Raw genomic sequence first — 16,510 nt, forward strand, 5'->3', positions numbered from 1 at the left:
AAGCAGGACAGCTCTGAGGTGCCCTAAATTATCAGAAAGTATTGTCCATTCAGCTGAAAAACCATTGTCATGGTTGGCAAATATATATTGTCATGTAAATGTCCATTCATGAAGGGGCAAAGAAAAAATACACACACACACACACACACAGATACATGCACACATAGAGATTGAAAAAGAGAGAAATGTGTTTGATACCTATGCTGGCTCGAAAGTCTTCTCCTCCAAAAACGACTGCATCTAGAAAAAGACCCACTTGAGGTCCGGTGTTTAGTGCTTCTTCACACACGGCCTGTAAAAGAGCAGAACAGAACCAAATCTCATAGAAATGCGCAATTCAGAGAGGAGCAGCATGGTGGATTTCAGTAACAGAAAGATCCGACTCTTAACAGTTTGCTGAAAGCAAACTGGCAGTCCTAAAAATGCAGCCTAAATTTACCCCTTTTGAAAGGCTTTTAATATTGTCCAAGATAAGTATGTTGTATAGATTTGCTTTGCTTAATGGATTACATTAATATAGTTACAAATATATATTAATATAGTTATAATGTTCGAATCATTGTTCATCTAGTTTCTAGAGAAACTTTGAATTAACTCATTTTGATCGTACCGTAAATTACTTCTCTTTTTCCAAAACTTGTTTTTGTTTTAAGAGACGCTCAAACAATAAACATAAAACCACAGGAGAGAAGGAAAGAATTTTTAAATCAAATTAATTGGATTATTTGCATTAGGATCAGGATTTCTTAGTAAATGGTCTCAGGATTAAAGACATACAGTACAAAAATCTACAACTCCGGAGGGGCAAATAAAAATGCAACAAGTCATCCAAGATGTATTCATTAGCAACTTCCATATTTCTATGTGAAAATAAAGATTAATAACATTTGTCCTAGATGTAACTGAATCTACCAAGGTGGAAATTCAGCATGCTAATGTATGTGGGTGGGGAAGACCTGAAAATCGGGAGGACATTGATTAATTTCAGGGGTTGTAAGTGCTTCTACTTACAATATGGAATAAAATGGTGCAGTGGAGTTTAGAATTCAGTCATCGTATGAATCTAGTCGCATCTAGGGGATATGCTGTGATTGTATCTCAGAATTGTGGGGCAGGCTGGAAGAATTTGTGGTTAGTGGGGTAAATGCGCGGATCATGAGGCTTAAAGCAGCTCCCCAAACATATGCACTCTGCCCCTCCTGCATGGTCCAGTAGGTCTCAAAAGTTTCCTCTCGGAGCGCTTACTCACATACTATCTCTCTGGGCAGTTTCCAACTATCTCTTTTCTTTGTTTTTAGGGATTTCTTCCCTCCTGCCTTCTGAGACAGGGTGCTACAATGATGTTCATGAGTCAGGTGAAATGTGAGGCATATTTTGGAAAAGAGTTTAAATGATCAGTGATAAAGGGGAAAAAACAAGCTAGCCATGAAATCGTTAAGGCAAATTGTTGCATGTAACCATACAATGCTGGCAAACACTCGGTTCAGCTAATCTTCCTGAATGCATATCAGGAAGTACTTTATGTTCTAATGTGGCAAATTGAAATAATATACTACAAACTATTGATGTATCCTAACCTACAAATAGCAGTCTTACGTACTAGACATGATGGATAATGTTGCTACAACGAGGCCAGCAAATTTCCCAATAAAAGGCAATTGTTACAAAAGAATAATTGAAAGTTAATTCATAAGGGCAACAAAATCAATTTTCATGTAGATTTCATCTAAAATATAATTCAAAACATGTTTACATGTGATTATTTAATTGAAATAGGAACCTATAAATATTTCACTTAAATATTTAGGATTGGGAAGTTTCTCTTTGCTATTTAGCCAATCTTTTGTTTTCTAAGATGCTCACAGCCTGGTTTTGGATTATTATAGAGAACAAATGGTGCTCAAGGTTTACTTTGCCTATAAATCTTTCTAGAAAAATATTTTTAAGTAGATGTCAAAATTGAGAACAAAAGTTCCCTTGGGTAATAAATAAAATACTAACTTATTAGTCACATTATGTTCTCTTACCTTAAAATTGAGCAAACCCATTGCAGTTTCCACAAAAGGGATTAAATTCATAGGTTGTTCAAGTTTTCGGCCTTTTAAGTAGAAGGAAAATTTGTCTGAAAACTAAAATCAAAAGTGTCATAGGTGATTAGTAGGGGAAAAAAATGTACAATCACCGAAATGTAGACATAGAAGTAGTATTTAAGTCTTTGGCCTGAGGAAGTAATATCCCAGCCTATTTCATACACAAAAAAGAATGAAAACAAAACAAAAATAGGAGGAAAGACCAAAGAAAATAGGTAACAAAGTCCCCACCAAACTAAATAGTAAAACCCCAAGCATTATAATTTTTTTTTTTTCCCCTAAAGGAGCAATTTGAGGCCTAGGAGTTAGAAGTGGAAAGAGAGATTCTGAAGTTTAAATGCTTTCCTTGAAAACATATTTACGTAAGACCTCCAGCCTTCACTTCGTTAAATGCAAATGGTAGGCCCCCAAAACAGTGAAGTCTTGCTCTACCTGCCATTCTGTTTTTGTTTTGGACCAGGCACTGACATCAGTGGAACTGTTAGCAGCCTTCTACGTGGAACCCATATTATTCATTATAGCACCATTATCCTTTGTTCAGAAGGTTTTTCTTCATAATTTTTTAGCTTACCTAGGAAGACCTTAAAAAGGAAGTTTAATTCTTTGAAGACCAAAGCTCGCCAATTTTTTCCATGAGACCAGTTCACAGCTAGCTCTGCGCTGCCAGTGGGGTAGCCCAAATTCCAAAATCTATCATCTGGAAACATACAAAAGCTCTTGCACAGATCTCCACCACCCCCCCTTTCAAAAGGAAAAAAAAAAAAAAACCCACCACACTCTAAATTGTAAATCTATTATGTCTATCTAGATCTAATAAGATGTGGGGAGATAAAAAAAAAAAAACAACACAGGTATGATAAAGCAATTTTTGTAAATAAAGATGAAAACATATATATCCATTTTAAATTTAAGGAATATTCAGCCATTAATGGATATCAAAGGAAAAGGGAATTTTAATCATCTCTCCATTCAGTCTCAGTTGGGTAAATCATATCTAAGAGATTTGCATAAATATAAACCATCAAAGACTTTTCATCTTCAAAGGAGGTTTCAAGACCCTATAAGCTTTGTACTGTAATCATGGCAGGTCACCACCCTGCAGGAATAGGGCTGCTATGGCAACATAAAAAAACTAATGCTTAAGGCTTAGCATAATATTCCGACTAATAGAAAGGAAACTCATTTTAAAAGCTGGCAGCCTATTTACCAGAAGCAGGATTAGAGGTGTTATTTCCCCTTTTAGCTGCCCCCTCCTTGCTTGTGCAGCACCCCCCTAAAAAATCTAATCACTGGGATCTTTAAAAAGCTTTTGAGCAATTTGCAGTAACTTTACAATTAGGCTAAAATAAATCACAGCTTTCAGTAATGAAAAATTATTCCCAGTTGCTCCCATTGCCCCTCCCTTCCTCAGACACCATCATCATCACCTCCTTAGTAACTTTTCAAGGGAAGGAATAACTCAACCAAAATAGCAAGAAAGAAGAGAAGGCTACAATGTAAGGAGACAAAATGTATAATATTACGGGAAGGTGAAAATAAAACCTAATTTATGTCACATTTAAGCTAGAAAATGGGTAGTGAAAGATTAGCAGTTTTGGTGTTATATCTGCACTGGAAGAACTTTTTTTTTCTCACTAAAAAAAAAAACCACAAAACAAAAAACACCAAAAAAACGTGCAACATTACTTGCCCCATTCTTTGCGTAAGAGTTTTAACTACAAGAATCATAAAGTTTAAAACTAGTTAAGTACTTTACAATATATTTCCTGTTCTTAGAAAAATCTCTAATGCCTTCTGTTTTTAAGCCAACAGGGACATTTAAAAATTAAATATTCTGGCCCATTCTCCTTCTCCTCCTCCCCTTCTTTCTTAAAAAATTGCATTAAGTACTGCCACAAAAGGTAACTAGTGGAGAAGTTTCAATTAATTTTTTCAAAAGGAGACGATTAAATGTTTCCGGCCTGGTAAAGTGTTCATTTCAGTGAGGTGGAGGGGCTGGGGAAGGGGGTGGAGGAAAAGAAGGGGAAAAAATCACAAAGAGATTGGGGAGGAGATGAAGTAGCAGGGCTCAGCAATTCTTTCAATTCCAGTGCACACCCAATAGTGTGTTGGAAGAATGCACACTGTTCGGGATTTGTGGGAGAATTGTCCCACGACAAAGAAGGCAGAGTCGCGCTTGTTATAGTCCAATAAGCCGTGCCAGTCAAACAAGAACCCACACTAGCGACAAAAGGCCGGCAAGAGATTCTCACACAAAAGGAAACAAGGAAGCCCATCTTTCAGTTGTGCATCAGGCTCTGGGTTTTATGCTTCACATAAATACAAACGGAGAGGAAAAAATAAACAGCCCAAAAGACTTCTGTTAACTAGAAATCCTATTTCTATCCAAGGATTTAAAACAGCGAACAGAAGCTGTAGCTCAAGGCTGGGGTGGGTCCTCCCCTCTTAAATGAAGGGTAATAACGGTGATAAACAGGCATTAACATGAAACCAAAAGGGAACAGTGGCTTCAGATTCCATTTCAATCAATTTAAGACACATTCGAATGGGGTAGGAGGCCTCGGGGATTGTAGCCTACTGTAACCAGTATCTTCCAGCTTCTGAGGGGGTGACCTTGGAGAGAAGCGCTCCAGTTTAGAAAGTAAATATGGGTCCTTGAACATGGGGCCTTCAAGAAGACGCCAACACGGAGCTGTCCAGCAGAAAAAATAGTGGCAGCCACAGATGGAATTCTGAATTTTCTAGGAGCTACATTAAAAGAGGAAAATGAAATAGGTGCGTTTCGTTTGAATAATGTTTGTTCAACCCAGTAGACCTGAAGTATTAATCATCTCGACATGTGATCGATATAAAAACTACTGAGATAATTTACATTCTTTTGGGGGGAGGGGGCTGCTAAGTCTTCAAAACCCCATGTGTATTTTATACACTTACAGCACATCTCAATTTGGACTTGCCACATTTCAAGCGCTCAGGAGCCACATGGGGCGGGCGGCCAGAGCACTGGAAAGTACAGACTCGACGTATCTACATGCCTGAAAAAGGTGAGCAGGTTTCCTCTGGTAGGACAACTATTCGGTGTATTGCTGCATTTGCAGGCACAGCCTCAGAGATAATCCCAGATGAAGCATCAAGAGCCTGGGCCGACAGCCGTGTCCCAGGCCCGCTGCCCCCCAGCAGCCCACTGGGCAGGTATTTTATTCGGCAGAGATCTGCAAAATCATAGCAACCCCTAAAGAAAATCTAGCCTCCCCCTCCTTGAACAATGAAAACAATCATAGTATAATTAGGCCCATTTCAAAGTTTTCGTAAGTCATTTGACATGCCAGGTTTTTATTGGCTGAAAAGTCTGTCATGAAACACACACACACCTGTCAGCAATTTAAAAAGGACGGACTAGAGAGCTGTTCAGGAAATAATATCTGTGCTAATTAAAACCACTAGTTGAAAGCTTCCTGTTTCTTCCTCTAGTTGCCCTCAGGAGTGACCTTGCCCTCTCCTCCTCTAGGTTCGTTTTATCATTCGTGGCTAATGTGCCTTTGCTGTCTATGAAGACTGCAAATGAACCTGGGTGGGAGCCATTTACTTCACTGCTCTTCCGGTGGAGGTTAGGGCCTGGCGGGCCGTGAGGAGCGATCCAGTTCTGGGGCAAGCCAGTTTCCGAGGATTGCTCTGTGAGGCTTCCGAGGAGGCTGTTCTGGCCAAACCGCAAGTCTGAGTGGGGAGCGGACGCGTCATCCCGTGGGCAGAGTTGTTCCTCTGAACACTCTGGGTAAAGCCAGGCTCTCCTTGTGTGAAGGGAACAGTCTCTTGGGCTCCCTCCTTTCCTTTAGCTCCCTTTCTCTCTGCTCCATGCGTGTGTTTTCAAAATCTGCGGCACCCGAATCCTTCCCTTCTGCTACCCCTTCAGAGCTGCTCCTGAGCCTTTAATTAAAGCAAAGCATTAGCTTACTCACCCACTGGATTTCTTCAGGACTCTCCACCTTGGGCAGCATCAGGCTAGAGGGAAGGACCCGGGACTGCAGGAGGGTCTCCAGGTCCTCGTCGGCCAGACCGCTGGACACCGAGTTGACTCTCACACACTTTTCGGTTGGGCCCAGATCAAAGTCTTCAAGCGTTTTTACTATTCTCAGTCGAGCTTCATCCTATCAATGTCAATAAAATGTACCTCCTAAGTTTATTTATCATCGAGAGCAAACAATCCAACTGACCGTGGACCTGCTATGTGGATTCAGAATCTGAGCACCATGACTGTATCTACACATTTCCCCGTCCAGCAAATAAATGGTGTTTGAAATAAGTTGTGCAATCTGACAGACAAGGGATTGATTTCCAAACTTCACTCACGATGACTGTAACAGAGATGACAGCCACTGTCGTGCATACTGGTGCACTTCTTAAATAGGACTGTGCCCTCGCTCGTTAGCATTGCTTTTCGACTACGAGGGTAAAATAACCAATAGGTAACGTTTATTGAGCATTTACTAAGCTCTAGGCAAGGTTCTAAGTCTTCTCCTGCATTTTCTCATTTAATAAATATAGGGAGCTACATAACACATGGATAACGGGTAGTCTCGTCTGTCAGCATATTCACATTAGGGAAAAAATAAGGATTTGTTTTTCTCTTTCCACATGCGTCATGTTTTTTAGTCACTTAAAATTTTTTTTGCAAGTGAGTTGAATTTTGACATTCAATTAAGAAGGCGCTTACAGGAAAATGACACTCCACAGTACAAAAAAGCTCCAACTTATTCAGACGGAAGGCAATAATGCCACCAAGAAATCCCTTCATGAAGTGGAAAACAAATACTTTTTTTCCCCTTTGATTTGACAGTCTGTGCTCCATAGTTAAGAAAAGCTGAAAGGTTGAAAGCCTGCTTCAGTATGTGAATTGTCCCTAGAAAAACTGTATGAAACCAAACATGTTATTTGCTGGCTCTGAGTTGGGGTGTTGAAGGTGGGGAAGGGGGTGGGGAGAGAAAGGAGCGTATTGAGGGGCTGGGGGTTGGCGTCAAGAGAAAGAAAGCACTTGGGGTCATTACTTCCTGCCAATTTCAGTTTCAAAAACAAATTCCTTCAACTTGCCAACAGCCCTCAACAAATTCTCATTGTCAGAATGAACACTTATCAAAAGTAGTTTCATTTGGGAAGGGTTTTTATGATACTAATAAAACTTTAAAGCTTCTCACTGCTGACGAATGTGGTTTAAAAAAAAAAAAAAGTCTTAACAATATACAGCCATTTGAACAGCAATACTTACCTGGGAAAATAGCAAACCAAAGCGGAGACAAAAAGAGAATTATGAGAGCTGATATTGGGTCTAAGTCTAATCAACAAGACAAGCCAGGACAGTAGATTTAAAGCAGACGGATGTAGGTCTACGACCGAGTGGGAGCAGGGAAGGCTTCCAAATGTGGTCTGAGTTAAACAGTGTGAGGAAACAGTGGCTTAGAGTTGTCAGGTCAGATGGAAACAGAATACGTAGACCAGTTTAAGACAGTCCTGCGGAGCCCTGATTTACAGAGCTCTGACTGCAGATAATTAGGCCAAGCTTAGACAAAAGCAAGAGAGCGCGCACGCTAGCTAAGTGAAGGACAATGCGGCCAACAGTGGCTTGGTTCCACATCATGCCGTTGGCTATTCCACAGCTATAAAACTCATCCGCTTGCTCTGCCATGCCTTCTTTTTACATTCACTAACTAGGAAAATCCGAAGGTGAAGAGCGGAAGTGAGCTCAGTGTCATGGTTCCAAGAACATCTAGAGCTGTCGAGAGAAATGCCTTCAGCTCTTTGGCAGTGCGGGCATTTATATCCATGGCCCCCGAGAACCTAAAATGTGTTATGCTCCATGTAGCCCGCACAGCTACAGACTCAGGATTGCTCTCCAGCTTGTAAATATTTCAACTTCCAGGATTTCTTTCAGTAGCAGGTTGGGCTTGGCAAGGGTCTACTGGGACAGAGTGAATGGAAAATGGAAAGGAACGAACTAGATCATTTAGCCTGAAAGGCATTTTAAAACTTGGGTTACTTGAATCGTCATCTACACTCTGCTTTAATCTGGGTGTGTGCCCAAGGTGCAGGATCCCTGGCAACGTCAACTTCCTAAATTGTTCATGTTGGTGTCGAACAAAATCTGACCTCTAAGCTGTTTTGTTGCTTCCATTTGGGTTAGAAAGGGACTGTTTGTTCAAAACTCGTGTTCTAAACCCGTTTGGGATTTTAACTAAAGTCAGATTACCATGGTTTCAGCACATTCCGGTTTATTTAGTAAAATTCAACCCTTGTGAAATTGGCTGCAAATGAAGTACCTAATTCCAATTTTAGGCATAATCTGATTAGTACTTTTCATGTTATAATAATGAACAGTGACTACTCAGCATTTTGTTAGACTTTTTTTTTTTTTTTTGGCTCAGAATGAAAACAAGCTCTTTCCACTTCATTCTGTACCTTTCCAAAAAAAGCTGATGGCTTTGGAGGTATATTGCCACACAACACCCTTATTAACAGGCTGTTGCTTGCTGCAATTTACATAAACTGTGCATCCCTCTGCTATGTATCCCCAAATACCCAACATCTTCACTGAAATTTACACCAACCAACAAGTATGTTGATGTTTTCTTTTTTTCTTTTTGGTGCTTTAATGGTGAAATATGTTACTTTGCTAGCAAACACACCCATACCATCTGTTGGGTGAGAGGAAGACAGTTTCTAAGAACAATTAAGTTTAGTTCTGGGTGCTCAGCTAGAGAGAGCCACCATCCGCCCAGTTGTGAAAAGAAAGAAATTCTGCTCATTCTGTTCTCTCCCTCCCTCTCTCCCTGATACCAATCTCTCTTTCTCACAGCTCTCTCCTTTGCATCACCTTGCTCCCTTCACATTTTCACTCTCTCTCTCTTTTTCCTTGGCTTCTGTTAGGCCCTGACTATCCTTCCAATTTCTTTTCTTTTTTTTTTTTTTAAAGATTTTATTTATTTATTTGACAGAGAGAGAGACATAGCGAGAGAGGGAACACAAGCAGGGGGAGTGGGAGAGAGAGAAGCAGGCTTCCCGCTGAGCAGGGAGCCCGATGCGGGGCTCGATCCCAGGACCCCGGGATCATGACCTGAGCCGAAGGCAGACGCTTAACGACTGAGCCACCCAGGCGCCCCATAGCCTTCCAATTTCTGTCTCATTCAGGGGATCAGTAAGACACGGCCTGGCAGACACCCCCTTCTCCGAAGGGCTATATAAGTGATCTGCTGAGATTATTGGGAGGTAATGTTCCCTGGCAAAAGAAGGAAGAGGAAATTAAAGCAAAAAGAGGCTCCTCAAAAAAGACCTTTTTTTGGGGGGGGGGAAGGGGTGTCTTACAGAACGGCCTTGGTAAGCATTTCTTAATGTAGGGTGATCTTGTCCCACTAAAATCCAAAAAAACAGAATAATGGAATTCAGGCCTTTCTCAACAGTTACATTAGATCTTTGCAGAGACTAATTATCACAGTGTGTTCTACAGCATGTCTGATTCCAGAGGTGAACTCTGCAGAGGTCACAGAGAAAGTTGGCACCGATCAGAATCGTCACTGTCCCCTGTTCTAAATAAAAAGTGAGGTCACCAAACTTCCCGCAGCCAATCGATATTTCGTGCCACAGGCTGCTCAGTGCAGTGGACCAGTGGCTAATAAACTTGTCCTTATACATAAGCCACCGTATTATGTGCCTCTGTCTGGGCCAGGAACCAAGGCGTGCTCTGATTTCAGAGACCCGGTTCTCATCACCTGGGGAAGAGACACGCTCGGGTGACGTAAGAAAGCGGCTAAATCAACCATCGCCAAGACCTGCAGACTCCAAAATTAAAGGAGAAAATATGCGTGCAGTTGGTTCAATTGGCACCCATTAAAGCTAATAACTAATCATCCTCGCAAGTTTCTAGCTCCGAATGATCAAATCTGCAAAGAAAACAACATCCGTCCACTTTTACACTCCAGTGGAAGAGGTGGTCCCTCGCGGCAGGGCGGCACAGTCTCACCATCTGGAGAATAAATCGAGTGTGAAGTACAGTATAGTTTGGGACCAAGCTCCGTGGCGGCAGCTCAGCAGTGAGTTCATTAGTTCCCAACTTCCAGGGATTAGAGCGGCATCAATTCTACTGTCGGATAGGAAGAGACAGACAGGATACGAGATTCAAGGAGGCTTGTGACAACCAGGAGGAGCCCCTTGGGTTTATTTATAAAACTACAAAGTATAAACACACCCAAATAAGTGCCTTAAATAATAGCATTATCACAGTTTCCTAACATCTGAATTAACACCTTCCCCTTCTTCCACACCACCCCCTCCACCTCGTATGTTAATGTAGAGTCCCTTTCAGAGGAAACCACAAGGGCACCCTTGATGCAACAGGAGCAGGGAGAAAGCCGAGCGGCAGAACCCAGATTTGGTAATTAAGAAATATGAAAGACCTTCTAGACTCCAGGGAGATGCATAACCTTGGTGATTTTTAAAAATGTGCAATTAATATTTCATCGTTCAAAAGGCAAACTGTGAGGCCACAGCCTCAAAAACACTAGTGAATTCTGTCTTTTCTGAATGTGTCCACCTTATTTCCATTTTATCTGATTTGTAAAACGATGTCACAGGCCCGGAGTGCAACGAACTTTGGGCAGACGGCCTTGTTATCAGTATCTATGCGAAAAGATTTTTGAAAATGTTGAGGTCATTTGGTTCGGAGTGAACTTTTCCATGGAAGGATTTCCTTTTTCACACAACTTCTTTTATACATTTATATTAAAAAAAAAAAAAAAGAAGAAGAAGTGCTGTGACATAAAACAGGTCATCGCTTGTAAACTATGTTATTGTATTTTTCTCATAAATGTATAAAAATTTATTACAGGATCCCAGAGACTGTGGTAGTGACTGCATTGGACAAAAGGCAAATAAATTCTCGTTAATTATTACAACGTGGTAGCGTTTCTTTAGGAAGGTGATAGTGTTGAGTTTTCGATCCCATTGTTTTTTCCACATGATAAAGAAATCTTGGTTTGTTTTTGAAAGAAGAAAACTAATAACTCTACTGCATGTACCATGATTCAACTGGTTTAAAATTTCATTCATGGGTAACACCAAAGGCACAGGTAATTGGACTTCATGAAAATTAAGAAGTATTTGTACATCAAGAGACACTATGAACAGAGGAAAAAAGGCAACCCACAGATTGGGAGAAAATATTTGCAAATCATATAACTGATAAAGGATTCATATCTAGAATATATACAGATCTCCTAACACTCAACAACCAAAAAACAACACAATTAAAAAAAAAAAAAACCCAAAAAACCAACACAATTCAATGGGCAAAGGACTTGAATAGACATTTCTCCAAAGAAAATATACGGATGGCCAATAAGCACATGAAAAGATGCTCAACATCACTGATCATTAGGGAAACGCAAATCACAACTACACTGAGATACCAGTTCACAACCATTAGGATGGCTACTATGGAAAAAAAAGAAACCAGAAAAAAACAAGTGTTGGTGAGGATGTGGATAAATTGGAACCCTAGTGCGCTGTTGGTGGGAATGTAAATTATAGCCGCTATAGAAAATCGTATGGCAGTTCCTCAAAAAATTAAAAATAGAATTACCATATGATCAGCAATGCCCCTTCTGGGTATATATCCCAAAGCACGAAAGGCAGGGTCTTAAAGAGATTATTTGTCATGTACAATGAAATATTATTCAACTTTAAAGAGAGAGGAAATTCTGACAGATGCTACAACATGGATGAACCTTGAGGACGTTAGGGTAAGTGAAATAAGCCAGTCACAGAAAAGACAAATACTGTTGTGATTCCACATCAATGAGGTACTTAGAGTAGTCAGAACGTAGAATAGTGGTTGCCAGGTGCTGGGGGGAGGAGGGAATTGGGAGTTAGTGTTTAATGAGCACAACATTTCAGTTTTACAAGATGAAGAGTTACAGGGATGGATGGTGGCATGGCTGCACAACAGTGGAAATTTGGTTATATATACAATACCACAATAAAAAAAAGTGAAAAATTTTTCACTCACTGATATATCCCACAAATTATTACATTCTAGGCACTCTGTTTATTCTGAAAGTGTAGACTTGGGTAGAGCAAAGTTTCTGATGTGTTAATTATAAAAGGTACATTAAAACACACATTTATAGTGAAATGCCAAATCAACTTTCATTCAAAGGACTAAGAAAGCTCAGGGTGTATGGATAGATATAGTTCATAATATGCAACTGGCATTTCTGCCCCTCAGACATTTAATGGAAAAAGAGAAAACCCCACAAGAAACAACACTAGAATACAATAAATCTATGAAAAGAATTTATTTGGAAAGTCTCTGAGCAATTAAAAATATTTTTTAAAGACATTTAAAAAGTGGCTTTAAGTCATACAGGCCTATACTTTCATCAAAATTCACAGAAAGTATGCTTAAAATTTGTGTTTCATTTTATATAATTTTTACCACAAAAGAGCAAAGAGAATAGTAACCAGTTTTGAAGGCTAGTCAATGATATACACACAGAAGTATTTGAGGGGAAGTCTACTGCTGCTGTCTGCAACTTACTTTGAAATTAATTAAAAAGTAAATGAATTGGGCGCCTGGGTGGCTCAGTTGGTTAAGCGACTGCCTTCGGCTCAGGTCATGATCCTGGAGTCCCGGGATCGAGTCCCGCATCGGGCTCCCTGCTCAGCGGGGAGTCTGCTTCTCCCTCTGACCCTCCTCCCTCTCATGCTCTCTGTCTCTCATTCTCTCTCTCGCAAATAAATAAAATCTTTAAAAAAAAAAAAGTAAATGAATTGATGGATGGATAGAAGGATAGCTAGGTGGACAAGTTTTTACTCTGTAAAACATTAATGGGAGAATATAGGAGGTGGGTATAGGGGTATTCATTGTACAGTCTTTCAACCTTTGTGATGTTTAAAGTTTTTGTAATACAACTTGGGGAAAAAAAATTTCTTAAAGCGCCTCTAAAATGTTGGGGCGCCTGGGTGGCTCAGTCGTTAAGCATCTGCCTTTGGCTCAGCTCATGGTCCCAGGGTCCTGGGATCGAGCCCCGCATCAGGCTCCCTGCTCCGCGGGGAAGCCTGCTTCTCCCTCTCCCACTCCCCCTGCTTGTGTTCCCTCTCTCTGTCAAATAAATAAATAAAATTTTAAAAAAATTATAAAAAAATAAATAACATGTTGATAATTTTTGGAGCTGATTGGTGAATACATGGGGACTCTTGACACAATTCTCTTTACATTTGCATATACAGATCTTCCTCAACTTATGATGGGGTTATGTCCCAATAAACTCATTGTAAGTTGAAAATATCGTAAGTCAATAAATACTGTAAGTGGAAAATGTGTTTAATTCACCTAACCTACTGAACGTCATATGTGAGCCTAGCCTACCTTAAACGTGCTCAGAACACTTATGCTAGTCTACAGTTGGGCAAAATCATCTAACACAAAGCCTGTTTAATAATGAAATGTTGTATATCTCAAGTAATTTGTTGAATACTGTACTGAAAGTGAAAAAACAGAGGGGCTCTACGGTACAGATGCGTTGGTTGTTTACCTTGGTGATCGTGGGGCTGACTGGGAGCTGAGGCTCCCTCCTGCTGCCCAGCATCATCACAGAGGATCTTACTGCCTATTGCTAGCCCGAAAAAGATCCAAATTCAAAATTTAAAGTGCAGCTCCTACTGACTGTGTTTCACTTTTGCACCACTGTAAAGTTGAAAAATCCTAAATTGAACCATCATAAGTTGGGGACCATCTATATTAGCATATTTCCACAATAGAATGTTAAAAACTAGTTAATGATGTATATCATATGATTTCACTCATACGTGGAATTTTTAAAAAGATTTTATTTATTTATTTATTTGAGAGAGAGAGAGAGTGGGGGTAGGAGCAGAGGGAGAGGGACAAGCAGACTCCGTGCTCAGCATGGAGCCCGATGTGGGCCTTGATCCCATGACCCTGAGATCTTGACCTGAGCTGAAATCAAGAGTTGGACGCCTAACCAACTCAGCCACCGAGGCACCCCTCATATGCGGAATTTCAGAAACAAAACAAATTAACAAAAAAAGAGACAAAAACAGACTCTTAAATACAGAGAACAAATTGGTCCTTGCCAGAAGGGAGGTAAGTGGGAGGACGGGTGAAACAGATAAAGGGGATCAAGAGGACACTTTGATGAGCACTGAGTAATGTACAGAACTGTTCGATCATTGTATTGCACACCTGAAATTAATATGACACTGTATGTTAATTATACTTCAATTAAAAAAAAAGTTAATGGCAAGTTAACTTCATTTTACTTGTTATTTGTGGGAAATAATTTGGGGGAGATTATTTTTAGGCTTGTGATTTTTTTTTGGTTAACTAATCAATGGCTGTTAGTGTATTCATAGTTGTGCAAGCATTGCCACAATCAATTTTAGAATATTTTTATCATCCCCAAAAGAAACCCCATATTCTTTAAGCAGTTACTTCCATATCCCCGCAACCCTCCCAGGTCTAGGCAACCACTGATCTATCTTGTTTCTCTGTAGATCTGCTTATTCTGAACATTTCATATAAATGGAATCATGCAATATGTGATCTTTTGACTGGTTAGTACAATGTTTCAAGGTCTGTCACGCTGTAGCCTGTATCAGAACTTCCTTCTTTATTGCCAAATAATATTCCACTGTATGGATATACCACTTCTAGTTCATCTATTATCAGTTAATGAACATTTGGTTTGTTTTGGCCTTTGGCTACTAGGAAAAATGCTGCTACGAACATTCATGTACAAGTTTTGTATGGTTATCTGTTTTCTTTTTTTAAAGATTTTATTTATTTATTTATTTATTTATTTATTTATTTATTTATTTATCAATCAATCAGAGAGAGAGAGAGACAGAGCACAAGCAGGGGGAGCGGCAGGCAGAGGGAGAAGCAGGCTCCCCACTGAGCAGGGAGCCCGATGGGGGCTCGATCCCAGGACCCCAGGATCATGACCTGAGCCGAAGGCAGATGCTTAACTGAATGAGCCACTCAGGCATCCCTGGTTATCTGTTTTCATTTCTCTTGGGTACGTACCTAGGAGAAAGTAGAATTGCTGGGTCATAAGGTAACTCTAATCTTCTGAGGAACTATTAACTGTTTCCAAAGCGGCTATGTCAATTTTTATTCTGACCAGCAGAGTATGAAGGTTCCAATTGCTTTCTACATCCTCTCCAACACTTGTTAAGATCTTTTTGATTAGAGCCATCCTAGTGGGTGTGAAGTGGTCCTCACCATGCTCATTGTGGCTTTGATTTGCATTTCCCTGATGACTAATGATGTTGAGTACCTTTTCATGTGCTTTTTCGCCAATTTTATATCTTCTTTGGAGAAAGGTCTATTTCAAATCCTTTGCTCATTTAAAAAAACTATGGTAAACTACATATAACATAAAATTTTCCATTTTAACCATTTTTAGGTGGGGAGGGGCAGAGGGAGAGACAGAATCCCAAGCAGACCCTGTGCTAAGTGCAGAGGCCTATGCAGGGCTCGATCTCACAACCCTGAGGTCATGACCTGAACTGAAATCAGGAGTCAGATGCTTAACTGACTGAGCCACCAGGTACCCCTATTTTAACAATTAAAAAATTTTTTTTATTTATTCATTTGAGACACTGAGATACAGAGAGAGAGAGAGAGAGCATGAGCAGGGGGAGAGGCAGAGGGAGAGGGAGAGGGAGAAGCAGGCTCCTCGCTGAGCCAGGAGCCCAATGTGGGGCTCGATCCCAGGACCCTGGGATCATGACCCGAGCAGAAGGCAGACGCTTAACTATCTGAGCCACCCAGGCGCCCCTTAACCATTTTTAAGTGTACCATTCAATGGTCTTAATTACTGTCACAATGTTGTGCAACCATCATGATTACCTATATCCAACACTTTTTAATCACTCAAACAGAAGCTCTGTAAGCATTAAGCAATACTTCCTAATTCCCACTACCCCCCAGCCAGTAACCTCTAATTTACTTTCTGTATCCATTCTTTTGGGTATATATCTAGGAATAGAACTGCTGGGTCCAATCCATCACCTTTACCCCCTCTACTCTTTTACTTTGCCTTCTCCCCACCTGCTTCTGATGGATCCTCCTCAACTGTATGTGACAGGTCTTATGGGTTTTTTTGAGGACGTTGCCAGGCATTCCCATGCCTCTGAGGTGCCTAAAACCCAAACTCATATGGAAATGTGGAGCCAGTGTCGAGAAGATGGCTCTCATGGGCACGACTGCCTAAACTTTTTCCATTTCTTAACTTTGAATTAATACTGTGGCTTTGAGGTATATTTTGCACACAGCCTTTTCTTTTTTTAAAGATTTTATTTATTTGAGAGAGAGAGAATAAGAGAGAGAGAGACAGTGTACGCACAAGAGG

At 40.4% G+C, this 16,510-nt stretch overlaps 1 protein-coding gene across 7 annotated transcripts in view; it reads right to left on the minus strand.

Annotated features, from left to right (window-relative positions):
- The window catches only part of CLYBL (citramalyl-CoA lyase), a 256,800-nt gene that overhangs the window by 33,401 nt on the left and 206,889 nt on the right, over positions 1–16,510 (minus strand). For 6 of the 7 annotated variants that reach the window (XM_064585927.1, XM_064585928.1, XM_064585926.1 and 3 more), the window contains 3 exons: positions 6,047–6,235; positions 2,028–2,129; positions 199–292 (listed from right to left, as the gene is read on the minus strand). In XM_064585927.1, coding sequence (XP_064441997.1) covers positions 199–292; positions 2,028–2,129; positions 6,047–6,235 — 385 coding nt within the window. The remainder of the gene's footprint in view (positions 1–198; positions 293–2,027; positions 2,130–6,046; positions 6,236–16,510) is intronic. The other variant, XM_064585930.1, reaches the window with a different exon arrangement.

Source organism: Mirounga angustirostris, unplaced genomic scaffold (assembly GCF_029215605.1).
Source record: "Mirounga angustirostris isolate CCGP_5_RB_7025 unplaced genomic scaffold, mMirAng1.0.hap1 SCAF_3, whole genome shotgun sequence".
Lineage (NCBI taxonomy): Eukaryota > Metazoa > Chordata > Mammalia > Carnivora > Phocidae > Mirounga > Mirounga angustirostris.